Source organism: Eptesicus fuscus, chromosome 12 (genome assembly GCF_027574615.1).
Source record: "Eptesicus fuscus isolate TK198812 chromosome 12, DD_ASM_mEF_20220401, whole genome shotgun sequence".
Classification (NCBI taxonomy): domain Eukaryota; kingdom Metazoa; phylum Chordata; class Mammalia; order Chiroptera; family Vespertilionidae; genus Eptesicus; species Eptesicus fuscus.
Genome location: NC_072484.1, coordinates 37,629,651 through 37,657,392, shown reverse-complemented (window position 1 = coordinate 37,657,392; position 27,742 = coordinate 37,629,651). Strand labels below are relative to the sequence as shown.

Sequence of the window (27,742 nt, the reverse complement as noted above, 5' to 3'; positions counted from 1 at the left end):
CATGACTTTGAATTTCCCCTCACAGAGAAAAGAGACTCTCATATTAAGTTGCTCAGCTCCCTTCGCTTGCCCTTAAACCTGTCTCCTTTCATTGCCTGCATGCCTGCATGCGTGCCATCCATCTTTTCATCCTGCTTGAGTCTCTTTCTCCCATGATTTCTCTGATCATGTGCACTTCTGGTTTTTCCATTTCTCTGGCCACTCTTTCATTTTGCTTTTGCGTCCAGTCCCACCTAGTTCTGATTCTTCTCCCATGTTACTACTGGCTGCCAGGGGATCTTTTCACTGCATGAAGTTGATCATATCACCCCCTCCTTAAAACCTCGCCATGACAAGAATAGGCAAAACTAATCCATAGTGATAGAAGTCAGAATATGGTAGCTCTGGGCAGGGGAAATCGGAAATGGGAGCTTTCCGGGGCGCTGGAAATAGTCTGTATCTTGTTTTGGGTAGTGGTTACATGGGTCTCTACATACATAAAAATTCACTGAGCTGTACATTAAGACTAGAGTATTTTACTGTGTGTATGTTATGCCTCAAGTTAAACACACATACACAAACTTTCAGTGGTTCTCCATTATGATGACAGAGAGTTAGAAACATTGAGTTAAAATCCAAAACTCCTTAGACTGGCCCACAGACTTTTTTTCATTCCTCCCTCAACTCTTGGCTCAAGCATCTTCCTGTGAATCCCATCTTGGCTTCCCCAGGGTTAAGACAGATGGGTCTTCCACATTCACTTAGGGCTGTAAGCATAGGCCTATTCTAATTCTTAACCATCTGTGTTGTAACTGTCCATCTACTTTCCTCACTAGACTGGGGGCTCCCTGAAAATAGGAACTGTCTCTTCAGTTCCATTGTTCCCCTAGTGCCTTGTGTAGCGACTGGCACATAGACTCCCCTACATGTCTGCTGAATGAGTGAATGCAAGTTTACTTTGTATTTGCTTCCTTCCTCCAACCTGCAGGATGTTTCCTCTGTGAGAGAAAGTGCACCATGGCAGTTTTTGACACTCCTGAGGAGGCCTTTGGCATCTTACGTCCCATCTGCGTTCAGCTGACAAAGACCCAGACAGTGGAGAACGTGGAGCAGCTGCAGGCACAGTTACGGACTGTGAGTGACTCGGCCCTCCAGGAGCTTCAGCAGTACATCCTCTTCCCTCTGCGGTTTACCCTGAAGACCCCAGGTCCCAAAAGGGAGCGCTTGATCCAAAGCGTGGTGGAGTGCCTCACATTTGTCCTCTCCTCAACATGTGTGAAGGAGCAGGAGCTTCTCCAGGAACTCTTTTCAGAGCTCTCCACTTGTCTCTATTCCCCCAGCTCCCAAAAACCCGCCGCTGTGTCAGAGGAGTTGAAATTGGCTGTAATCCAGGGCCTCAGCACATTAATGCACTCGGCCTATGGGGACATCATTCTGACTTTTTATGAGCCCTCCATTCTGCCTCGTTTAGGATTTGCTGTATCTTTGCTGTTAGGCCTAGCAGAACAGGAGAAGTCAAAGCAAATTAAAATCGCTGCCTTAAAGTGTTTACAGGTTCTCCTCTTGCAGTGTGATTGTGATGACCATCCGAGGTCCTTGGATGAGCATGAGCAAAAGCAGCTGGGGGACTTGTTTGCTTCCTTTTTACCTGGAATCTCAACGGCACTGACCAGGGTTATCACAGGAGACTTTAAACAAGGGCACAGCATTGTCGTATCTTCCCTAAAGATCTTTTACACGACAGTGGGCTTCATCATGGCTGACGAACAGCTCAGAAGAATCTCAGAGGTCCAAGCAGGGCCGATGGTGGAGCACAGAGTAGCACAGCTGATGGTTCACAGGGAAGCCGAGTGGATAAAAAATACTGGCGACAAGTTGACTATCCTTATTAAGAAGATCATTGAGTGTGCTTCAGTTCACCCACACTGGAAGGTGAGGCTGGAGCTGATAGAACTTGTTGAGGCCCTTCTTTGGAAGTGTAGTCAGTCACTGGTCGAATCGGCTGGACCCCTTCTGAAGGCTTTGGTGGGTCTGTTAAATGATGAGAGTCCTGAAGTCCAAGCCCGGTGCAATAAAGTTCTGAGACATTTTGCAGATCAGAAAGTAGTGGTGGGCAGCAGAGCCTTTGCTGACATCTTGTCAGAAAACCTCCATTCCCTCGCCATCTCTCTTCCCCGCCTAATGAACTCCCAAGATGATCAGGGCAAATTCTCTACTCTTTCCTTATTACTCGGTTATCTGAAACTCTTGGGCCCCAAAGTGAACTTTGTCCTCAACTCTGTGGCCCACCTCCAGCGCCTTGCCAAAGCGCTTATCCAAGTTCTAGAATTAGACGTGGCTGACATCAAAATTGTTGAAGAGCGGCGTTGGAATTCTGATCATCTGAGTGCTTCTCCAAAGACAGCCACATGGCCGTGGAGTCAAATTCAGAGGAGATACTTCCGCTTCTTTACTGATGAGAGGATTTTCCTGCTCTTGCAGCAGGTCTGTCAGCTTCTTGGTTTTTATGGGAACCTCCATTTGCTTGTGGATCACTTTATGGACCTGTACCATGAATCCGTGGTTTACCGAAAGCAAGCTGCCATGATCCTTAATGAACTGGTTGCAGGGGCTGCTGGGCTGGAAGTGGAAAATCTTCATGAAAACCATATTAAAACAAGCCCAGAGGAACTGAGAGAGATCGTGACATCTCTACTTGAAGAATACACGAGCCAAGAAAACTGGTATTTGGCCACTTGTATTGAAGCTGAAGAAATGGGAGAGGAGCTAACTATGAAGCAGTCAGGCCTCCAGGCCATCACATCTGGTCCACACACCTGCCAAGTTACATCTTTTCCAGCCTTCTCAAAGCCAAGTCCCACTATCTGCTCCATGAACAGCAACATCTGGCAAATATGCATCCAGTTGGAAGGGATCGGCCACTTTGCATATGCACTAGGAACAGACTTCCGTTTGCTCTTGATGTCAGCCCTCTATCCAGTCCTGGAGAAGGCTGGAGACCAAACTCTGCTCATTAGCCAGGCAGCTACCAGTGCCATGATGGACATTTGCCATGCTTGTGGCTACGACTCCCTACAGCAACTGATCAACCAAAATTCAGACTATTTGGTGAATGGGATCTCTTTAAATCTGCGTCATCTATCTCTGCACCCCCATACCCCAAAGGTCTTGGAAGTCATGCTGAGGAACTCTGATGCTAGCCTGCTTCCTTTGGTGGCAGATGTGGTTCAAGATGTCTTGGCCACCCTGGACCAATTTTACGATAAGAGGGCCACTTCCTTTGTCAGTGTTCTACACGCCCTGCTGGCAGCATTAGGTACATTGAGAGCCCTTTTTAATGCTGTTTGTGGGGGAGGACTAGTACCCTTATTTGCTTAACCTTATTTTTTTCTTTCTTTGCGGTTATGCTGTGGAGGACATTATTTGAATATTATTTGAATTTGCCCAGTTCCACACATTATGGTCACATACTTTTAATAATCTCTACCATCTATTGAGCTCCTGCTCTGTGCCGGGGACATGAACCCTGCAGACTAAATGTAAATATTATTTTTGTTTTGCAGATAAGAGCTAAGGTTCAGTGATATCCTACTTAGCCAGGGTCACACAGTTAATAAGGAGAAAAACCAGGATTTGTGATTTTTTTTTTTTCTTTTCAATATACCAAGCTGCTCCTAGCAATACTTAAGAATGAGCAGCATCTATGCAATAGCCACATGTAGCTAGTGACTGCCATATTGGACAGAGCAGGTCTAGAAACTTTCTTTTGACATTTTAATTGTATGAGGTGGTTTGAGATTCTCTCCTTCCCTTTGATCCTGTTGGGTGTCTACCAGAGGTGTTAGCCACCATTAAAATGGTAACGTTTTTGGATTATACGAAAAAAAGAATCCCTCAACTGGATAGTCCGTCTTAGAATGAGAAACGACTTTTTTTTTAAATGAACCATATACCTGAGTCCCTTTTATCCAAAGAGCATAGCTCCAGTGCTTAATTCAGTACTGCTAATAGCCTCCAAAGTAGATGGAAAGGCCACTGACCTCATCAGCTGAGAAAGCCAAGACCGAGTAAGGAAGTTTCTCCCAGAAGGTGAGGAGAAACAAGGACAGTCCTCTGGCCTATAGCTAATACCATTTCCAATGTTCATTCATCCATTCATGAACATTCACATGTAGTGTAAATGTTCTTTTATTCATTCATTCAATAAGGCATGCCTGCCATATGTCAGGCACTGTGCTAAGTAATCAGGATACAGCAGTGAACAAGACGAATAAACTCATGGAGCTTTCCTCCTGCTTCAGGAGGGATGATAAACAAGTAAACAAATCACTAAACTCATTTAAAAATCTTACAAGCCCTGTGAGGAAACAGGCAACTTAATACAAGAGAGGAACAGGGACGGGCTACTTTAAGTAGATAAATGCTCTTTGGATAAAAGTAAGTGTTCAAAGAAGGCCTCTCTGAGGAAGTGACACTAAAGCTGAGACCTGAAGACTGAGAAGGGCCCATCAGGCACAGGGAACAGCAGGTGGAAAGGCCTGGAGAGAAGAAAGGGTTTGGAATCTTTGGAGACTAGCAGAGAGGTCATGGTGGAGAGACGGATACAAGGTGAAATTGGAAAGGTGGGGAAGGACGAATCCTGTAGGGCCTTGGACCCAGGGGAGGAGTTGAGATTTTATTTTGCATCCACTCGAAAGCCTGTGTACTGCCCTAGTCCCTGGGCTGTCAGTAGTGACCAAGAAGAGCCTAGTCCCTGCCCTCCTGGAAACCACGAAGACGAGCCAACTGCTTGTACATTTTAGACTGTGGCTGACCTCCATGGTCCAAATACACTCCAGACTGCACCCTTTAGTACTTTGGGGAACTTGACTACATATTAATTTGAGATTTAAAAAATATATTAAGAAAAGACCTATTAAATATATCCTCTCAGGAGCTATCTCAATTTGGACCTTGGAAATTGAATTGCCTTGTTGTGTTAATGTCTTCGGTCATCTCAGGGAGGAATTCTGTATAGCAATTTTTTTTTTTAATTGAACTAGAGGAGGAGGGCGTCTCCATTGCAGAGAGGAAAATCAGTGTGGGTAAGGTTGACTTGAGAGCATCTTAGGAAAAGAAGCACAACTGGGGCTAGCTTTTCTGAAACTGAGATAACCCAGAGTACACTTTCATTCTGAACAGTAAGCAGTCCTGAGGAGGAATTGATCAGTCACACAATTATCAGAGTAGCACTAGATGCTGGCATTTCTGTTTTGTCATCCAGTTGTCCAACTGATGGGCACTCTTTTAAGATGGGAGTGGAAGTGTGGTCGCAAGGAACTTCCTAAAGGTCCTAAAAGAAACAAGGACATTTTTTAGGAAACTGAGTTACCATAAACACAGGGTTTCATAAGCATCAACTAAAAAGCATTAGGTACCACAGGGAGCACAAGAGCCATATCAGTTAAATTACTCCTAAGCACCAACTATTGGTTGGCTGATTATTTATTCATAACAAAACAAGGCTTTGAAAGCATCCGTGTCACATGCCTCAGCACTTGGAGATTTGCCACATCTGTACATGCAGAGCTGCCACATTGTTTTGATGGCTGCATAATATTCTATTGTATGGCTGCATCATTATTTAAGCATTCTTTCTTGGTGTACATTTTGGTTGTTTCCAATCTTTTGCAAACCACACAAAAAAAAAATGCTGCAATGAATATCTTCATAGGTCATTTTGAGCATGGGTAAGTATATCAGTAGGGTAAGCTTCCTAAGACAAATGCTGGCTTAGAGTATTACATTTAAATTTTGGGTAGAGTATCAAATTGCTCTCCAAAGAGTTCATGCCAATTTAAACTCCCATCAGCGATGTATGAGTGCCAATTTTGCCACTCCCTCACCCACACTATATATTACCCAGCTTTTTGATCTTTGCTAATCTAATAGGAGAAAAATAGCACCTTATTATAGTTTAATTTGCATTAGGAGTGAGATTGAGTTTCATTTCATATGTTGAAAAGCCATTTGTGAGCAAAGACTTTTTAATGTCTGGCACTAGACTTAAATCTAGAAAATAATCTTCATAGCTGGTCTGCTTTTAGCAGTGTGAATGCTATGTCTTAACTCGTTGGGAATGCAATCCCTTACGGTACATCATGGGCCTGATTTTGTCTGGGGATGAGGCATTGAAGAAATGTCATAATTGGCCCCTACATATAGGAACTTCCAGATTGAAGGCTCTCATCTCCAGCATTTGCTCTCTGCTCCTCCCAGTTGCCTGACCTGGCACCTCCACCTGCTGTTGCTCTGCTCTGTGCAGATGCTCCTTGATGGAGAGGAGATTAGCAAGTGCTAAAGGTTATCAGAGACTTTTTCCCTGCTGCCTTGCGCAAGGAGAGTGAAAATTCAGGCTAAAGGCTTTTCTTGTTGTTCTTTCACTCTTTCAGTATTAAGAGCCTTTTTGAAATGAAGTCCCAGGGTTGAAATTAGAGCTGCTCTGGTCAAAGAAGGGCTAGAAACCCTGGGCCCACCCTGGTTAGCCTGCTGTCTCTTGACCTCCCTATTGTGACCCAGAGATACGTATGCAGAGCCCTAGGGTTCCTCAAGGCACAGTTTGAAAAATCACTGGTTCCGTGATGTTTAAGGCTTATTCTCTGATGACACATCAGAAGTATGGAAGCATCACTGAAGAAGAAAAGGATGTAGAAAGAAATGGCAGCTTTTGGAAGCATTTTATGTCAGAAATACTAGTACAGATGTGAGCCTGTATTCATTCTCAAGGCTCCATAGAGCCTGTCTTTTGCTAATGAGTAGTGTCTCCTGTACTCAGAATTTTGTCACTGTGTTCTCCAATCTAGTGTATTTATTCATTCGGCATATACTTTTGAGTTCCCATTCTGTGCTGGGCACGTTGGATTTCCAGTGGTGATCAATGGGTCATAGAGTCTAATGGGAGATTCAGATACTAAACAGTACACACAAATAAATATAATTATAAATCATGATGAATTGCTATGAAAGCAGAGAACATGGTGCTACATAAGACAACATAGAAGGGACCTAAGTTAGATTGGGGGGTCAAGGGATTGCATTAGTGGCCAAGTTATATTTGTATCAAAACATGAAAAGTGTGTTGGCATGGGGGTGAAATATTCCAGACAGCACGAACAGTATATTCAAAAGTCCTAAGACACGAAAACAGTTGGCACATTGGAGAACTGGAAGATGGTACAGCAACTGGGAGTGGTTAGGAGATGAGGTTAGAGAAAAAGGTAGGGCCTGGATCATGCAGGGGCCATGCAAGCCATGGCAAAGAGCTTATCCTATATAATAAAAGGCTAATATGCAAATTGTCCCCTCCACTGGAACTCAACCAGGGGGTGGGGCCAGCCGGCCAACCTCCCTCGCCCCCTCCCCCCAGCCCCATCCGCCCGATCGGGATGGGCTGGCTGGACCCCACCCATGCACGAATTTGTGCACTGGGCCTCTAGTTCTACTTATAAGTATTAATGACTATTGTCAGTGATCATTCTAACACTTTATTTACAGCCCAGTGGTTCCCAGACACAAGTGATCTTGGGCAACTCCAAGAGCAAAGTACAGGGGAGGAGGGAAGTCATTTGAGCCAAAGATCAACAACTCTTCAGGACAGACTTGAGAACATCACCACAGCCGAAGACATTGAACAGTTTTTGCTGAACTACCTCAAGGAAAAGGATGTGGCAGATGGAAATGTCTCAGAGTTCGATGAGGAAGGTAAGTATAATTTATTTGGGCTCAGCCGATTTTTTCTTTTTGTAGCAGATTATTGTGAAAACAATGAAAGGTTATTATAGAAGGTTTGGAGATTTTAAAAAATCACTCATAACGCCACCATGCTAACATAGGCTTTCTCACTTTTTGTATAATCTTTTTCCATTCTTTTTTGTTGCAAACCTATTTTTATATGGTTGCAGCCTATTTAAATGCAGTATGCCCTTTTTGCATTTAGTTTTATAATAAGGAACTCTCCATGTTGCTGTAGAGTTTTAATAATTAATGTTTTAATAGCTGCTACTAAGTATCCATTTCCCTGTGGGAAGTTTAGAGTTGCTTCTAGCTTTTCACTCTAATAAATAGAGCTACAGCGGATGATTCTGTGCATGTGACCTTTTCCTTCTTTTTGCAAATTTCTTTGTAAATCCCAGAAGTGGGATTTCTGGGTCAAGGATATGAACATTATTTTATGCTTGCCAAATTGCCTTCCAGAAAGGTTGTATCAATTTACACTTTCCCTTCAGCAGTGCAGTATTAATACTGGTTTCACCGCAATCTTGCCAACATTGGCTATCACCAGTTTTACTTCTTACTAAATTAAAATGGTTCTTGTTATTTTACTTTGCATTCTCTGATTAGTGGAAAGGTTGAACATCTTTCTCTATGCTTCTTTCCTGACAATTTCTTTTACTTATGCCCATTGTCTACGTATATGCTTGTCCATTTGTTTATTGGTGGGAGGAAGGTTCAATGTTTTTCTTACCAATTTATATGATAAAGAAGGCAGTTTAGGCTAGCTGAAGCTCTGGCCTGTTGTTTTATTCACAAGCCCAATCTGGAGCTTCAGGTCACAAAGGGATTAATAAATTATTAGAATCTCCTCTGCAAATATAAAATGCCAAGTTATAATGAGCTTGGTGGTCTCAAAAATATCCTAAATCGAACTGAGTCCCAAATAGTTTGTTAGGTTGGAATCGAGCAGCTTTCTTTCTTTCTTTCTTTTTCTTTTTTTTTTTGCGATTTCTACTCTGAGGCTCTGATGAACTGAAGCCAGCAACAGATTCCTACTAATAACAGGGCAGCATCACAGGGCCCAAGTAATGATTTATGCAGAATTGAGTCATTGGTTTCCCCAAGGACAGTTTTCTGATCAGAAATCTATCCGTTTTTCTTCTCAGTTTTGTTACTTGAGCCAACCCAATCCTTCTTTTCCTGAACTGCACCCCTCGCTCAAACCTGAAGAAGGGGAGGCAGCTTGATCCCTCGTAATCTGGATTTGCCGTTCTTGTTTGAAACCCTAGCAGTGTCAGTGAATCCATTCTTTCACGATTAGGATCTTCTGGGTCTAGTTGATGTTCACTAGGAACAGACTGAATGAATCAAACCTTTCTTCCAGTAACAGAAACACTCGCATTTCTCAAGCAACATTCTGCAATAGGTGAATTTCAAACAACAAAGCCTACTCTGGGAAGAAAAGTACAGCCTTATCATTCCTATAATTATCATTCATCAAGTACACACCACACACTTGGCATTATGAAGAATGTTTGGCTCAGTGCTGTTTGACATGCGTTTTTTGTCTTAACCACAATAAAACCACCTTGTGTTTCTGAGGTCCCTTTCTCCAAGAAATCCAAGCATTGTACAAATGCATTTTCATTTATCGCTTCAGCATCTGTTAGAGACAGGTGTGGCCTCTACTGTAAGATTCTGTTTTCCAGCAGAGGAAACTGAAATGGGAAAAAGTTAAGGGAGCCATGCTCAGCTTAATGGAGATGAGCACAGCTGGTAATGGGGGAGAGGCTGGAGGCTATAAGTAAATAGAGGGAACTTTTTCAGGGTAGGGATTTTGACCTGGTTTTCAGGAAGCTCTCGAGTCTTTTTGTTGAGAAGATCAAAAGATTTTAAAGGCTGGTGGCGAAGACAGACATATACCCCCTTTGGTCAAAAGATGAACCAAGAGGAAAGAGGAGAGGACCAGAGGCCACCCAGGGAATGGTGCAGCCTCAGGACTCCATATTAGAGCCTTGCTCTCTTAGGTTTTTATTGTAAATATTTACTCATGGAAATTTAGAGAAGACCAGAGGTATAGGAAAAAAGTAAAGCTCATCTATTATCTCATGACCCATCTCTGTTCATATTTTGTTGTACTTCCAACTTTATATAAAAATTTCTGTAACAGTGTTCACAATGTGTGCAATTTTGTATCCTGCTTTTCTCTTTTTTAACACAATGTTATTTCATAAGCACTTTCCCTTGTCGTTAAAGCCCTTGGTAAACACAAATTTTAGGGCCTTCATAACATGTTATTCTCTGGCTGTCCCAAGATTTATAAAACCACCCCCCCCTGAGTGGACATGGAGGGTTACCCCCATTTTTAGCTGATACAGTTAATGCTTTGGTGACTATCTTAACTCATATCTTGACCCAAATTTAACACGGTTTCCTTAGGATCAGTTTCTAGACATTTGCCCTCATCAGTCCTGTTTCTGACCTGAGGTTGGGAGATCAAGTTAAGTTGGGCATTGCTCATAAAATACTGTCTTTTTCCAGAGGAGCAGTCAGACCCTCCCAAGGTGGAGGAGAATGACTCCGGTCCCCATGTGGAGCCCCCACTGCCATTGCAGATCCAAATAGCCACCGACGTGATGGAGCGCTGCATCCACTTGTTGTCAGATAAAAACCTGAAAATCCGCTTGAAGGTCAGTGTGCAGCCCTTTCCTGCATTCCCTAAGGCGTGGTGTGGTTGGCCGCAGCTACAGGGATGAGCAAGTAGCTGCCCTTATCTCCTGGTCCATGTGTGGTGGCCAAGAGAAGCCATCAGGAGGAATGTATCTGCGGGATGACATTCCTAGGTCTTTCTGCATTGGCCCAGATGCCAGAAGGAGCTGAGTCCCCTTTGTGGAATTAAAAACCACAAAGGTTTGGGGAGTCATTGAATTTCCAAGGGGAAGAAAGGCATATGCTTTGGAAAAGATGTCATTTTCTGAGCTGACTTCATGAAAGATGTAGGTTTCAGAACTTTAAAGGAATGGTCATTCTTCCAAGCCTGACGCTGGCCCTTATCTCCATTCTGTTTCTATTTTCATCCCAGGAAAAACACCAGCGCTGTTCTTAATCTTACATCTTCCTTTGCTGGCAGCTTCCCAAGCAGCATCCCGTCAGCAAGGACTTAAACTGTGCAGTTGTGACTCCAACCACAGCACAGTGGGGTGCAGAGGGGTGGGCATTGGGGACAGAGCTTTCAGAGTCATTTGGGGGAAGATCTCAGTATCCAAAGGAAAACAACACAGCCTGGCCCACTCCTCCCCACCCACAGCAGGAGTGAGAAGCACAGCTGCCTCGATTAATTACTGGGAGTGATGAGAGCGCATTGCCCTGCGCAAGGGTGTGGGCTGGGAAACCCTGCTCCACAGATTTCTCTCAAACCTCTGCCTCTGTGTTTTTTGGAATTTGTGTAGTCTTCCCAGAGGCACTTCCTAGCATGCATCTGTTGTTCTGTTCAAGAGGCGCTTTTCCAGTGTATGGTTGTCTGGTTGATCCATCCGTCTTCCCCTTCCTGGAGACCTTGTAGCAGTTGTGTACACATCATAGTTACTCAGAGCATCAACACTGGAGTCAGGACTACAGACCTGAGTTCAAATCCTGCCTCTGCCTCTTACTAGCCATATGACCTTGAGTAATTAATTCACCTTTTTGAGCCTCAATTTCTTCATCTGTAAAATGGAGATGTTGGTGCCTACCTCACTGGGTTATCGATTATAAATACAAAACAGCATCCCGTATGACATACACACTCATTCATTCATTCATTTATTCACTGAGTGCTTACTGAGGACTGTGACAGGTCAGGCAGGGGGCGTATAGAGTATAGAAGGAAGTGAAGCAGACATGGTCCCTGTCTTCATGCAGCATCCTGACTCTTATAGGGAAAGAGGCGATACATAGGCACACACTTAGAGGCTGAGGAAATGCTGTGAAGGTAATAAGCAGTTCTGTGATAGAAAACAGTAATTCACCCGTATAGTAAACATGTATTGGGAGCCTACTCTACCAAACCCTGTTGAGTAAGGCAAACCTTACATTGGGATTTAGGCCAGGTTATCAGGAAGGCCTCTCTGAGGTGGTAATATTTAAACTGAGTCCTAAAAGTTTGAAAAGGAGCCAACCATGCAAAGGGGCAAAGGCAGAGAGAAGAACATTCCAGGCAGAGGAGGAAAATGTGTCTAAATCAGTGAAGTATATGACATAACTTGCCCAATTAAGAACAGAACTCAAGTTCAAAGCCAGTCGGTGATGCCAACGCCCTTTCCACTGTGTGCTCTGCTCTCCGCTGTGGGCTGAGTTTCTCCTATTCCAGGGCCTCTTTTGTTCTTTGTTTCTGTTCCAGTCTCAGTGTGACCAGCACACAGTAGGCACTTAATACAAGGTTTACTGCTTAACATTAAGTTGACAGGCTTCCCTCTGTCTTTCTGACTCACGCCTGCACCCTCACCGGCTCTGTGGAGGCGGCCCCGCCCTGTGGGCTGATCACTCTTACGGGACTGAAGCCGACCACCTGCTTTCAGTGAGCTGGGAGAGAGGAGGGATCAGGAAGGTGAAAAATGCGATTTACATCTAGGATCCCCCAAACCTTTCTTCTAAGATTGACTGTATCTCAGCTGCCTGCTTGACCTCTTCGTTAGGAATAACAGACCTTGATCTCACCTCGCCTCTCGATTTCACTCTTCCATTGTTCCTGTCTCATTAGGCAGCACTTGCATCTCTTCATTTGCTAAGTCTGAACCCAAACAGCTCTAAGATCCCTCTCTTCATCTCCCCAGTATCGGGTCTTTCAGCAGTTTAAACCATTTCATCTCCAAAACAGGTAACTTTGCAGCCACAATTACATGGCCACCTCACTTTCCTCCTCTCGTGACATGTGCCATGGTTCCTCAAGGGCCTCCTTACTTCTCTCTCCCACTTCAAGTCCCTTCTCCACCCAGCAGCCAGAATGACCTTTTTAAAACATGAACTGTATCCTGCCACTTTCCTGCTTAAGACATTCTGATGGCTCCCCACTGCCCTTAGTACAAAATGAAAAATTCTCAACATGACACCTGTGCCATTACTAGGTTATCCAGCCCCACTTACCCGTCCCCTTGTGATCCACCCTGCGCTGCCTTAGCACCTGCGCACTGCAAGCTCCCCCACCTCAGAGTCTTCCTCGTCACTATTTCTGGTTTTAGGAACGCTGGTGCACTCTGTGCACATGACTAGCTGCTACTCATCCTGTGTGTCTCCTTTTACGAGTTCGTTCCTCGCACTTGTCGCAGGTGGTGATCACCCTTTACTTGGGTGTTATCTTTCTGCAGTGGACCGAGCCCCAGGAAGGCAAGGGAGCATATGCATTTTGTCCCTGAGTGTCCCCACCCAGTACCTAGCCATGCTTGGCATGTTATTAGGGCTCAGTAAATATTTATCCAATTAATGAGTTTCTAAATGTTATTCTTTTAAAATGGGGACTTGATTACCCTGGTTTCAAGCCTGTCCTCCCTCCTGAAGCCATGCCCTCTTTCCCTCCAGGTCCTGGATGTGCTGGATCTGTGTGTGGTCGTTCTGCAGTCCCACCAGAACCAGCTCCTCCCTTTGGCTCACCGGGCCTGGCCCCCGCTCGTACGCCGACTCACAAACGATGACCCCCTGGCAGTGCTCAGAGCCTTCAAGGTACTGCCCTGGTGGCCCCCTACCGTCGTGGGGACAGAGGGGAATAAGCACAGAGCTCACCAGTGTCTTTTGGGATTGGTTCTCTTTGTATCTGATTGCAGTGTAATACACCTGGAAGAAAGCATAAAGAAATCAGAAAAGCACAAGGAAGAAAATAAAAGTCAGTTTCCTTCTGAATTTGAAGCAGGGGCAACTAGTGGATGATAGGGCCACCGGTATTTATTGAGCACCTACTGTGTGTCATATAGTGTGCTTGGCACTTCCCCACACATGAGCTCATCTCCTTATAACAACCTTGTGATGTAGATATTATCATCCCCATGTTTGACAGAGGAGGAAACAAGCTCAGAGAAGCTAAGAAGTTTTCTCAAGATCACACAGCTAGTAAGTGCTAGAACCAAACCTGTGAGTTCACGCCATGTTCTTTGCACTGCACAAGAGTCAGGTGAAGGGATCTAGTTCTAGTAATGGGCATCCTCTGCCAGCCGCGTGACTTGGGCAAAGCCAGTGACCACCCATTTTCAGGTTGGGCTTAGGAACACCTGGCCCATCTTCCTCATAGTGCTGTTGTCAAGGGTAAAATGGGGCTGCTGGGTAAAATGCTTTGAAAAATTTAAAGCCCTACATACATGTAAGATATTGTTCTCCCTGACTTAGTTTGACTTGTATTAGCTCACATATTTTAGCTGATTTATGTATATTCTTTCTTGTTCTAAAAAGCACTTAAGGCAACCTACAGAGATACATTTACCATGGCAAGGTAATATAAATTAGAGGTAGGTGAGCAAGACGAGGAATATAAAAATGAAGCCAGGAGCACAACTAAGATACTTAGCAAAGGAAATTTGGTTTTCTGTAAGATTCTTTAGCATATGCCAGATCAAAACACAAGCCTACATTTAAAACATATAAAATTGCTAATTTTTTTTTCCAAAAATAAAACACAAAATGATGTGTGTGTGTGTGTGTGTGTGTGTGTGTGTGTGTGTGTGTAGAGAGAGAGAGCAAGAGAAAGCAAGGGGCAAGGAGATCTTGCTAAATCTTATTCAGATGTGCTGCTTTCCTTTATGAAAATTAATAGGTTATCTGAAATGACAGCAAGTGTAGAAAAATGAAAAAACATAAAGACCTGTGTGCTGTAACAGAGGCTGCTCTTCTGCTGCCAGACACGCCGATGACACCTGAGGTCTGTCAGGCCTTGCACAGCCCAGCCAAGGGACCCGAAATAGCGCCTTATTCTCTGCAAAGTCGGCAAACACTCTCTGTGCTGGTTATGCCTTGCTTACCAATTTTTAAAGAAATTCCTGTTATCCTGTATACTCAGTCTTGTGCAGCAAGGCAAAACGTTTCAATATGTTCTGCTAGAGAAAGTTTAAAATGAGACGTGCAGAGAAACTGCCTGTTGTGAAAGATGGAATGAGGGTGATGTACATAAGAGATTGTGCTGTGGAACAGAAGGAACTCCAACTCAGCTCTGACCACTGGGACTCTGCCCTCACTCAGCCAGAGGACCCTCAGCCAGCCACTGCCCTCCCCTTGCCCACACGTGGCAGCAGCCAGCCTCGGTGTTTGTATTTGTTCAGCCAGTTACAGTTAAAAACACAAATCTTTTCTCCAGAGATGTTAGGAAGATTCAAGGGATGATCTATGTTAACTGCTTTAAGGCCTTCTTTTTTTTTTTTTTTTTTTAACAAAAGAGAGAGGAAAATCAAGGGATTAATCATATTCATCCAACTCAAGATTCCTATGAAATACTCTACTGTGTAATCTGTATTTATGAATAGAAGCAGCCATACCTTGGGAGCAGAGACCTCTGAATTCATAACTGTCAGAATCACAAACCATGGGCAAGGAATTAACAGCAGTAATTCCTTCCCCCCCCCCCACCCCCACCTCCCAAGCATAGACCCAGATGAAATTGAATTACCAAGCGCTCTTTAGCTCTCTTGCTGCCCTGGCGATGTTCAGACACCAGCTTGGGGCTGTTTCTGCAGGTTTTGCGTACCCTCGGAGGCAAGTGTGGTGATTTTCTCCGGAGCCGGTTCTGCAAAGATGTCCTGCCAAAGCTGGCTGGCTCCTTGGTCGCCCAGGCTCCCGTCAGTGCCCGGGCTGGACCGGTTTACTCCCACACGCTGGCCTTCAAGTTGCAGCTGGCCGTCCTGCAGGGCCTGGGCCCTCTCTGCGAGAGACTGGACCTAGGTAGGTACCAGCCAGGCTCACCTGGACACACTCTGCATTCTGCCCCACACCCACCCTTGCACTGTCCACTTAGCCATGCTCCCCTCTTCTCCCTTCATGTGTACATGCTTCCATCTTACTTTGACCTCATTTATCCACTCACTCTGATGTTTGTGTTTTGTTTGCGAGGTAAAGAGCCCATGTCCTCTTGCCCAGCTTTCCCAGTTTCCCAGACAGCAGTTGGCTACTGCTTGTCCCAAGTGAAATCCAAGGGCCAGCACTTGTTTTGTTTTTCCTCTCTGCAGGTGAGGGTGACCTGAATAAAGTGGCTGATGCCTGCCTGATTTACCTCAGCGCCAAACAGCCCGTGAAATTACAAGAGGCTGCCAGGAGGTACGTCTGCTTGATCACCCGCGTCTCTTTACGTTTGTCCTAAATTATATATGATTTGCTAATGGCACGCAGAGTTGAGGCATCGCTGCGCTTTCCTCTTCTCTGTCTTCTTGTAGGTTAAGGTGATTTCTTCAACCGGGCCACCTCTAGAGATGGCGTTTTTTACTAGACGCATTTCCCTTTGCAAGTAACCTTTACCTCCTCTGCTGCAACGTCAGCACCAATGCCACAGGGCGGCGAGCAGGAAGATGGCGTGCTGGAGGGGCAGGGCTCTCCTGGCTGGAGGGAGATCTGCTTCTAGGCCTGCTCGTCTGTGATCAGGTGACCCTGGCACCTCTCGGGGCCTCAGCTCCCTCATCTACAAAATGAAAGGATGGGTTACTAATCTGGCATAATTTAATGGGCATCAGGTGTCACAAATTATATGCAAAATTGTGTGTGTGCAAGCAGACACGTACCAGCCTCTCTCTAGATGGTGTCCTTACCGTTGGAGTCTGTGAACCAAGACATGTTAAGAGCCACTGGGTTAATGGCTTAAAGGGCCTTGTCCAACTCTGAAATTGCGTGATTCTCATTTCCAAAGTTTGCTTACTCGAGAATAGCTGTGCCACCTCTGATGGAAGAAGCTATATCTGGTTCCTGGAGTCCTAAAGGGTTTTTCTCAAAAGCTAAAACCTTGAGCACAGCAGCGTTGCCCAGACTTGGGATCCAAAATGCATTCTGGCCCCCTTTCTCCAGCTTCCCTCTCAGCTGGGAGCAGCCTGCGCCCTGGGACTGCCATCCCCTGGGTGCCAGCTGCTGGGGCAAAAGCTGGCTGTGCGGCCTGGCACACTGTCCCTGCAGCTCCATATGCTGGAGCAAAGAAACTGCCCCTCCCACTCCCTGGGCTTCTGGAATCCTGTCCCTGATCTTCCGGGGTGGGGTAGGAGTAGTCTTGGTCCCTGAGGGGCTGAAGGCCGCTCTGACCGTGAAATAGGAAAGCCTATTTGCTCCCTTACAAACCTTGCACTCCCTGGGAGTGATGGAAATACCTTTTTGAATTGATTTATTATCCTTTGCAATTTTTTGCTCATGATTTCTCCAGTTTCCTTTTTTCTTTCTGTCTCTTTCCCATCACATCCCCTAAGGCCAGCATCTGTCATGCTTTCTCCAGCACGGGGGTGCATCCTAGCCAGCTTCTTATCCCCAGTCATTCTGTTCCTTAAAGAACCGACTTAGGGTGAAAATGGTCCTCCCCTGGGCAGTGTCCCTGACGCTAATGTGCTATGATTTAGAGTACAGTTCAAGAAGATAATGAAGTAAATGCTTTTGTGTGCCTGTTACAACCAAGAGTTACAAAGATCTGATTTTCACAGCCCCCGTCCCATTTTCCTTCTTCTACACCCATCCATACCAGACCCATCAAACAAACTAATATTCGCAATTCATTATCTTTCCATTTTCTTTTTTTCTTTTTTGCCATGAAAACCAGTTAAACCCAGAATTGGGCCTTGCCGCATCTGGAGTTGGTGTTCCAGGTGCCGGGGAGGAGGGAATGCAGCCAGACCACTTGAGTGCAGCGCCTTTGTTTGCTCCTTGGCGCTCATTCGTTTCGGGGTTGAGTCAGATGACCTCCCTCTGGCCGGGCCGGGCAGGGAGGAAGTGCAGGGTTGATTGCTTCACAAATACATCATCTGCACACTTATTTTGAAGTCAGGGGAGAAAACATCAGTGTGGCCTCGATCCGGAGCTGATTTGGCATCCTGATTCAAAAATTAATAAGCTCTCTAAAGGGAGAGGAAGCCTGAGACAATGGGAAACCTAGTTGCTTTGTGAGCTCATTACCGAGTGGGGAGAGGGAGGTGGGCGGGCCGATTAGCACTGAAACAGCCCTAGCTACAGGGACTGATGAACAAGGTCGGCAAATGGCCGCACCATCCATCCATTCTTTGTCCTTATTCTTCTTTCCTTCACACCCCACATCCATTCAGAAGTGAAAGCCTGTCTACCGAACTTACACAATCTCCTTTCAAACTGTCGGCTTCTCTTTACCTCCCAGCCTCCATCCAGGTCAGGCCAGGCCACCCTCATCTCTTACCTGAATGACTGCAGAAGCCTTCCCAGCCCCCTACTCCCCCCTTGCCTCCCCACACAGCCGTCAGTGACACCCCCACCCACTCATGGGAGAAGAGAAGGCTGTTGTGCTGAGTGCCAGGGCCCAGTGGAGAGCCCTGTAGCCAGAGGGTTGCAAACCGGTCTCAGCTCAGTGCTCAGAACCAGTACAGCCAGAGCTGTCAGAAGCCCGCTCCCTCAGAGGCAGTGAGTTTCTGCACTGGGCAGGTGACCCGCTTGCTTTGGAAGTAGCCGCTGTGTCTGTCTGGCAGGGCTGGTGAAGAACCTGTGAGGGGGGCGTCTCCGTGGGACTGTCCGGACCTCTGAGGAGCAGCCTCCCTGGAGTGGGAATGGAGGCAAACTCGGCAGCTCCATAAAATGTCCTCTTTGTGTGCATTACACTTGGGTTTTTCCTTCCTTCTGTTTGCTTTTCCGGGATCCAAAGAATGACCAAGCCTGTGTTTGCTTTTTTAATTTGTCATATTAAATATAGCCTTTGTGGCAGGCTTTTACACCAGGCTGTAAATTCTAGAAATGGAAATTGATCAGGGGGTGGTTGGTATAACCAAGGCTGTAAATGCTAAGAACGGAGATGCCATTCCAGTTTAATGCTTTTATCTAGCGAATGTGCCTTGTGAGGAGGGGCATAAATCTTGCAACTTGGGGGAGGGAAGGGAATAGAGGGCAGGGTATAGCCTTCCTGTCTGTTACCACCAGGTGTCACTGTTAACTGGCTGTGCAAGAAAAATACCAGCTCCCCCAAAGTACATCTAGTTAAATAACTTCAGTGGATGACAAATGAGAAAATCATGCTTGGGGTGGGGAGGAGGGGTCAGCAGACCACAAGCTGTAAATAAGGCAGTGTCCCTGAGGGTAAGCATTGGATTACAGAATAACAGGTCATATCAGTCGCGCCACCTTCTCAACCTTGGCACAGGCTAACTTAGCTGATTTAAATTCCCAAGTGGCCCCGGAAGCCTCTGAGTTATCTCCCAGCATGCAGTGGGCCTCCACAGTGCTGTGCTTTCTGGCCATGCAGCGTTTCCTTCCCAAACATCAAAGGAATTTGAGATGCGAGCACATACCCCAGATTTCTGTGTTTTTCCTTCAAGCCAGTACATGCTCTCAGCCTGGTTCAATTCAGCTCCGTTAAAACCATCCTCCCCGGGCCTCTCTGAGCAGCCTCTGAGGCTCCCTGTCTTAAATCATCCAACGAGGCGTCCACCTCAGGGCTATAAGGAATAAACAGGGCAGTGCCTATTTTTAAAAGATAAAGTTCGTGCCCAACAAGACTCATGATGAAGGAACAATGCTTTTAGGCCTCTTGGTCTTCACCCCAATCCCACCTCTACCAGTGGGGATGCAAAGTGCTAGCAGGTAGTGACCAGCTGGTCACCTTCTGGTTGTGCAGGGCAGGGGGGCGGTGCCCTCCCAGCATCCTCTGCCTAGCCATTGTATATGAGGGCAAAGGGCACCAGGCTTGGGAGTGGAGAAACCTCGGTTCAAATCTTACTGGCTCGGTGACCTTGAGCAAATGACTTAGTTGCCTTTCCCCTCATTTCCTTCCTCTATAAACTTGGGGTGGTGATAACCTTTCTCCCAGAGTCACTGTGCAGATGAATTGCATGAATACGGGAGGGAATCCACCCAGCATTCACTCATTCTCCTGATTAGCTGAGTTGTTGCTGTGTCAGGCACTGTTCTAGGCACTGAAAATGGCAGGGAGCAAAGAGAGAGGCAGCCCTGCCCTCACGGTGCTTATTTTCAGGCATATATTTATGTGTGTATACACACCCGTGTGGGAAATATGTATATAAATTTACCAAATATAAGATGGATGATGTATGTGTTACACACAGGCATATACACTTGGTCATGCTATTTTTTGTTGCTTCATCTTGACTGAAATCAGAACCGTTTTCGACTCAGAATGATCTTTTTCATGTTAATTGTGCCACCTCCCACTACCGCCCGTTTTTTGAGAAACGTGGACCAGATTTGAAGGTTCATTTACTGACTGACTTCCCCACTTTCCTTCTAGCAGTAGGATCCAGCCCATCAAAGAACCCAGCGGTGCCTTCAAACCCTGGACGAACAGCCTGGCACAGGCTCATTCATTTCATCCCTGTCAGAGCCCCAACGCCTCTCTCTACCCACCCCTGGGCCTATTATATTTGAACGGATCAGGAGCCACGGAGGTGATCCGTTAGTTCAGCTGAGCTTGAAATTAGTAGCTCATCCCCTTAAATGGTGTGGGCAGTTTGTTTGAGCTTGGGCTGCAGAGCCGCTTCCCCCTTGGATTGCACCCAACATGGAAATGCGGGCGCTCCTAATATTTTTTTCCTTTCGACATTTGATTAATAGTTGACAAATCCAGACCCAAGTAGTTAGCTTTCCCATTATCCATCTTTTGACAGGCATTGCTGCGTTTCTTTTCCAGGCTCATTGTTCTAAAAATACACTCCGATCTGAAGCTGTTCGCTGTGCATATATAGGCATGATTTCCTGGTGTCAGAGATAAGAGACATCTGCCATGCAGATTACAAACAAAGCGGGTTGCTGGGCTTCAGATCTGAAGGCAGGGACCTCTGTGCTGCTTAAATCAGATGCTACCCACCCTTCCCCTGCTCCCTCGGCGTTGCCATGTGATGGATAATCTGCCAGGGCTGACCGTTTCACCACCCAGTGGGAAAGGCAAACCTGGGGTGTGCGTGTGCGTGTACGAACCGCGCTGGGTCAAGAACAAGGATGTTCTTGGTGCTCCTGGTAGCTGGACCGCCTGCACAAGGTGGACTTCGGGTAGCCCAAGGCTTGGCAGACCACGGGGAGCCATGTCATCACTGCAGGGCCTGCAGTCTGTCCTGAACACCTGAGCGGCTGGAGTGAATGTGATCTCAGCACCTAGTAAAGCAGCCAGGAACGTGGCCTCGATTGTGTCATGACGTGTGTTTATTTAAAAGCCCTTTGGGGGTGAGCCAGGTACTGTGCTGAGAGTTGAAAGATTTCAAAGATGAATACCAAGTTGGAGTTGGTCTCACGTTGCTGCTCAGTTGCAGTGTAACCTTGGGCGAATTAATTTACTTCTCCAAGTCTCGGTTACCTCATCTACAAGACTAGGATAAGCATACCTATTATTATCCACCTAATACAGTTATTACAAGGACTCGGTAAAGTCATATTCTTTAGCACAAAACATCAGCACAGAGTGAAAAGTCAATAAGTAGTAGTTATCATTACTTAAACTTCCTCCTTATTCCCAAAGAAACCTAAGGCATCTTACAAATTAAGTGTATGCAACAAGAAAAATAGGAAGTGAACAAATGTCTTAAAAGGAAAAATAAGAGGAAAAGAAGGTGGAACCAGGGTTGAGGTTCATATAGAAAATGCAGGCTTGGAGGTCTGTACCCCTTGCTAGAGATGAGCCTTCAGTGTGGCTCTGAGCTTCCTACCAGGCAGAGCAAAGAGGGAACTGCATCTCTTGTGCAGTGCTGGTCTTGACTGGAATAAGAAGAGAAAGCTTTTCAGAAAGAAGCATAGCTCTCCTTGGTACTGAACCCTAAGAAAATTTCTCCCTGGGTCATCTTAGAACAGCTCTGAGTGTTGTTGTGACTAATATCCCTAACACCCTTGCAGTAAATACAATACATTTCCTAGAGCTGTTTCTTACGACAGCCATCAGCGGAGGCCGCTGGCTTAGTGCCAGAGCGTGGGTTCCAGGGAAGCCGTTCAGCGGGGAGCGGGGCAAGTAGGAAGACTGCTACGGAGATGTCTTTATCTTCAAGGGTACGAATCTTGCCGGGAGGAGCAGGAAACTCTGTATGTGGCCTGAGATGCCACCAGCAGGGGCCAAGGCCCAAGCCAGCGGCCTCTGTGCTTGGCACAGACCACTTGCAAAAAATCTGTGCCTAGCAGCATTGTGGTCGTTGTGGGATCTGGGCCTGCGGGAGGCCTGGAGGCAGGAGAGCTGGCCAGATGGAAAGGGCTGCTTTTCAATCCTGCCCCAGTGGGATTTAAAGCCCTTCGAGGCTCTGTTTTATTTTTGAATTGCCTGTGACAGATTGGTCCTCTCAGTGCCGTATCTTTTTAAATATGCACAAAGCAATGGAGTCATTCCGCCGCATTTATGATACTTTGTCTTGTGGTACTTTCGGGGCAAGATTAGCATCATAAGCTTCTACTGGTGTTTATGCTTTTAAATCCTGTCCCCGTTACACTTAAATATTTTTAATATCAGTCTCGCTATGAGTATGTGGGTTAGAATTAGATGGATAGATGAATGGTCTTGAATAGGATATAGTTAAATCTAACAGGAATATATAGCTGGAAAGGTAACTGGTAGTACATACTTATTTAGATAGTAAATTGTTGCTTCAAGTCATAATCCCCCATTTGCAGCATTTAGAAACAAAAAAAGGCCTCCATTCAGGGGAAGATAGCTAAATTGAATAGCAAGAAAGGACAGGCTTGAAATACTGGTTAACCGATGAACCAAGACCCACTAGAGTAAATTACCGAGCATGGAAACATCGGCCCACTGCTCGCTGCCTAGGACATGTCGACACCCTGAGCATCCGTTTGTTTAAAAGGAAGCACGCAGCCTCATCTGTAGCATCATGTATGGAGTCACAGGACAAGAAATGGCCAGAGGAGAGGGGGAACGTGGAGGCTGTTCTGTCAGAGAGGGAATAACAGCGAAGCTGAAACTCTGTGAATCTGCTTGCTTTCCAACAAGTGAGTTGATTTTCCGATTGCATTTAGTCACGCCCGTGTAGAGACAGCCTGTATCATGTTCCTAAGGAGACACCCCCGAAGAACTGATTTAGAAGCCCAAAATAATAAATAAATAAACAGATCACAAAGCCCCAAGTTCTTTACCACTGGCATTTACACAGGCAGCTCATGGGAGCATTTTACACATCCAGAGAGAGACAAGAAGCAGCAGATCCCTCAAGCAAGTAATTGACAGAGAAAGAATGGCCTGTCACCCAGGAGAGCTGGAAGCTCTGAGTTTCGGTTACAGTTTATTTAGCTTACTGGGCCTTGATTGGCTGGTGGTTTTCTAGAGCTCCCTATGAGCAGATGTTGTCTAGACTGAGGTGGTGAGGACACGCTCTGTGCTACTTGCATCTGCAGCAGCGGAGTTTCTTTTTGGTTTGGCCACATTTGGAGGGAAGGGCCTGTGATCCAGCGCCCACGTTGTGGACTATTAGGGCTAGGGGGGGCCTTAGGACTCATCTGATGCTCCCCCGCTTTACAGAGAAGAAAGAAACTTGCCCGTTCCCTTCCATCCTGGCTCCAGCCCACATGTGACTGCTAGCATGGCCCTCTCCACATCGCACCGTGGCCTCTGTGATTAGTCTGCCCTCCCTAGCAGTCAGGAAGCCCTGAGGCCAGAGTCTTCTTGTCCATCCACCCATCTTCGTATCCCACACGCCTGGCACGGCGCCTGGGCTGGACACCAGTGCTGGGACACACTTGGTAAGCCATGAAGAGATGGGACCCAAACTCAGCCGACCAGATTCTGGTAGCACCTTCCCTACCTCCCCAGGCCACCTCACCCCTAGCTTTGTCATCCCGAGCACCCTGATATTGATCATGCAGGAATGAGCTGCTTCTGTTGGTTTGGCGTCTAGAGTTTATTAGGTACTTACGGATAGCCGTCAGCTGCAGATAGGGCTGAAATGCAGGGAAATGGCTGCCTGCATGAAGTGAAATTCAATAAGACCGCATTTTAAGTGAAAAATCAGTATAAACACCAGGCTTCTTTGCCATGGAAACAGAGGTTGCTTAGAAACTGCCTAACAGCGAGTTCTAAATTTTTTAAAGTCAAGTTATCATTTAAGCTACACGGCCCTACAGGTTATTGAGAGATAATCACTCGCCTCAGGACACTGGGAGGCAGGAGGCACAGCTGAGTGCCTCCCCAAACTCTGGGGACCAGAGAATCTCTTGATAACTGTGCTCCCCCGAGCCACTGATTTGGGCCCGGGGGAAAGAGAAAGGAATTTTTGTTCAGAAGTTAGATCGCATACATATATATTTTTTAAAAGTGTTTCTCTGGGTTTGAAAAAAAGATGGAGCTGGCCATTTGGCACGTTCAACAGCCATCTCTGCCGTGTCTCAAGATGTATCGGGAACATTTTCCTGGCAGTTACTGCAATCAGTTCAAAGCAGAGGCCCCGTCTTTGTCTTCTGGCTGTTGATTATGCAAAAAGGGCTTTTGAGGTCTTCAGCTTTCTGCTCTCCACTCTCCAGGGGACCCGGGATGGGCAGGAACTGGGCCCAGGACCAAGTGGGAGCAGAGTTTGGAGCAAAGCTGGGCCGTGAGCACTCAGACAAGATCTCCTGGGTCTCAGTTCTCCCAGGAGCTTAAAATGAACGAGAATCCAGGTTCAGAATCTGTCGGTCTTTAGAGTTCAGCGGGTTGCATACCTTTTGCCAAGCAAGAGCACAGCTACGCCTGGTTGCATAGCATGGCATTTGCTCCTGACCTCAGGCATGCAAAGGACAGAGACTATTGCATTCATTTCTTCCTTAAAATTGAGGGCAAAATTATAACCCACTTGGCTGAGAATTGGGACCCACCCCCCAAATCAGTGTGAAGGACATTATGAGGGAAACAAAAGACAGATGTTTTGCCCTTTTCAGAGTGTCTGAGAAGTTCCCATGGCATGCAGAAAGCGAGGGTTGGTAGTGATAATTATTCCTGAGACACACACACCCTTTCTCTGGAAGGAACAGTGTTTTCGTTACACACTTCAAAGTGTTTTCCTGCACCTCATCTCCTTAGAGCCTTTGAACAAACCCGTGAGAAGGGTGGGGCGGGTGCGATCATCTTCCGTCAGAGAAAGAGGAAGAAACAGGTTTATGGAGGCAAAATAATTTGCTCTGAGCCCCAGAGGTGGGAGAAGGAACCTCGTTGCTGCCTGTCACTCTGCAGACTCTACGCCTTTAAGCGCTAAGAAATGAGACCCAAAATCATTCTTCCAAGAGTTTGGCTCTTGCTTAATAAAAAGGTGAACTTTGTACACATTTAGCTTTGCCTCCCTGTTAACATTTTATTTAGAGATCTCACCGGGCAAAGAGAGTAGCTTTTCCTTTCCTGCCGACGAAGACGACATCCGCGTTTAGCATGTTTAAAAGGACTCTCAGAAAATGAACATTGCAGCGTTTCCGTGCCGTGTGAGTCGGAGCAGAGCTGTGACTGAACGGAGCCGTGGTGACACTTTGCTGGGTGTTGCCCAGATCAGAATATTCCTTGGAGCTGCGAGTGCGCTGTGCTGCAGCTTGAGAGATTGTTCCAGTCCTTGGAAGGGAAAAAAATCAAATGGAACCATTTGCATTCTAACAGTCTTTGGCACCAGGGAAAACTGTCAACTGTGTCACGTGTAAATAGAAATCTGCTTCCCATTTTTGGTGCGTTTTTTCATAATTTCCCTCGCCGCTCTAATTATCAAAGATATTTGTTTTTAAACAAAAATTGTCTTCCACGCAGGCCCCATCTCCTTTCTGCAGCGAAGTGGAAACGATGAATTGGAATATTCTAATCACTTCTCCAGCATCTACCGCTGAGGTTACAAACGCAAGATTATCCTAAGTAAAGAAAACTTAGATTGTTTAGGCACAAAACAGGCCAGAACGTTTTTCAGAGTGCCCCTCCTTTGCCTCCTTCGAATATGAATATTAAACCCTAGGAAGAAAGCGAAAGTGCACAGGCTTTTCAGATTAACCTAATTAAAAACCAGAATTTAGCTCCGTTTAGCAAGCATTTAAACTCGTATTTGATGCCCAGCTATAAGGAAGAGGTTCCTAGGAATGGTGGCTAAGAATGAAAAGTGTCCATCAAATAGACCCCATCCACTCCACCCGTCGGAGAGAGGGACCCCCTGTGAGGCTGTGGGCCTCTGCAGAGCCCTGAGTGATATGCGCCCCCATTCTTAGACGTGAGGAAACTGAGACCGAGACAAGTTGAATAATCTTCCCCAGCCACTTGGCTAGTGGTGTCTACGGCTACGTGAATCCTGCTAGTAAAGCTCCCTAGTCCGCCCTTGGTGCTGAGCAGTGGCATGTTTGTTTAAATGGTCCCGGAAGCCGACCTCTCTGAGCAGGTGATGTGTGAGCTGAGGGGCAGGTGGCCGAGAGAGCTGCCCAGCTGGGGAAGGGCTCATCCTTCCTGGGTGGGAAAGCCAGACCCTGGTCACTGAGTCAGCCGGGGGAGGTTGACATTTGGACTGCCCCGTGCAGTGGCCCTGGGCACATGACTGAATGGGATGTGAGCAGGTAGGAGAAAAGGGTTGTGACACCTTTTCAGACCTGGTGGGCCTCTGGTGTCAGCTGGTCCAGGCTTCTCAGCTCCGTCTGTGTTGTGCATGGGACACCAGTGCCCTGCCTCTGCCAGAGGTCGTGGGACAGGGTTCAGCCGGTCTTGTCCCTCCAGGCATGTCTAACCCACCAAGAATCCGTGGCCAGAAAGGGCCAGCTACAGGTTCAGCAGTGAGCTGGGGGCCCGGAGTGAGGGCCTGCAGACTCGGGAGCTGAGGGCTTGCCCGGGCTCCCCAGGCAGGACTGGGAGCCCCGCCCTGGGGCTGGTCCTGTGAGCGAGTGGAGCCTGGCGCGAGGGTGGGCCTGTCCGTTTCTTCCTTCTGAAAAGTCTTGCTTTGCGTGTCAGAACTTAACCAGTTTCTTTGCCAAGATCTTGTTTGATGTCAATATTGTTCTGCTCGGACTAATTAATTAGGGATAGGAAACTCTTTGCCTCTGTTTCTGTTAGACTTTGGGACCATCCATGTGACTCTGTCTTATGAATGAGGTGGTTTGTCCTGCTATTCAGGTGATTTGCTGTTTTATCAATTTTTTTCTCAAATAGCCAGGAAGTAGCCTCTTGGTAGAACACCAGCAGGTTCCCTCCCTGTGCCCCCGCCGCCATTCCCCTCACTGCTGTTCCTCTCTCCACAGGGTTTTCTTCCACTTGATGAAGGTCGACCCGGACTGCACCTGGTTCCTCCTGAACGAACTCTACTGCCCTGAGCAGCTCATACCCCCCCATCCTGCCCTCCACCCTGTGCAGCTGCGGGGGGCCACGGGGCAGCAGAACCCCTACACGGCCAACGTGCTCCTCCTGCTGCGGGAGCTGCAGTGAGCGCCCCCCTCCTGCGATGGGGTGACCCCACCCTGGCCACAGGCCATGGCAACAGCAGAGAAGACAGCAAGGTGGATTAGACAGGCAATCGATTTCTAAATTGATCGATCACACAACTGCTTAGAAATTGGATTGAACGAAAGTAGCTGACTGTTATTTATATTTCATACCTGCTGTTTTCAGATGACATTGTCTGGCAGCTCTTAAGGGCTTAACTCCTTAGCTTACTCTGTCCAAGGCCCCAGCTGCCTCACAGTCCACCCCCCACACACAGACTCACACCGGCGAGCTGACAGACACGTGGGCAGGGGCCTGGACTGCGTGCCGCATTGTGTGTCCTCTGAGTGTCCGAGGACCACGAGGCGGCAGCACTCACCAGGAGTCTTCAGAACACAGCCCAGTGTCACAGACACGCACACCCCTCACCTCGAATAATGAGATGGAACTGACTCGTTGCACCTAACCTGTTCTTTGGAAGAAAATGAAATAAAGACACTCGTTGGATGAAAAGGATGA

The 27,742-nt window shown here is 46.6% G+C and overlaps 1 protein-coding gene across 1 annotated transcript; it reads left to right on the top strand.

The window, feature by feature from the left end:
• The first annotated feature begins 971 nt into the window (after window positions 1-971).
• On the top strand, window positions 972-27,742 carry TTI1 (TELO2 interacting protein 1). Its single transcript, XM_054724393.1, has 7 exons — window positions 972-3,295; window positions 7,513-7,719; window positions 10,273-10,421; window positions 13,285-13,425; window positions 15,420-15,624; window positions 15,909-15,996; window positions 27,043-27,742. Exons 1-7 carry the CDS (start codon window positions 997-999, stop codon window positions 27,224-27,226), a joined length of 3,273 nt encoding a protein of 1,090 aa, XP_054580368.1. The 5' UTR covers window positions 972-996; the 3' UTR covers window positions 27,227-27,742.

What these genes read in the sequence shown, in the direction of transcription:
- TTI1 (XM_054724393.1), top strand. Translation starts at nt 997, where the DNA reads ATGGCAGTTTTTGACACTCCTGAGGAGGCCTTTGGCATCTTACGTCCC. An exon ending in CTCAGAGTTCGATGAGGAAG is followed by an intron (nt 7,720 to 10,272) that starts GTAAGTATAATT and finishes GTCTTTTTCCAG; the next exon opens with AGGAGCAGTCAGACCCTCCC. An exon ending in CAGTGCTCAGAGCCTTCAAG is followed by an intron (nt 13,426 to 15,419) that starts GTACTGCCCTGG and finishes CTGTTTCTGCAG; the next exon opens with GTTTTGCGTACCCTCGGAGG.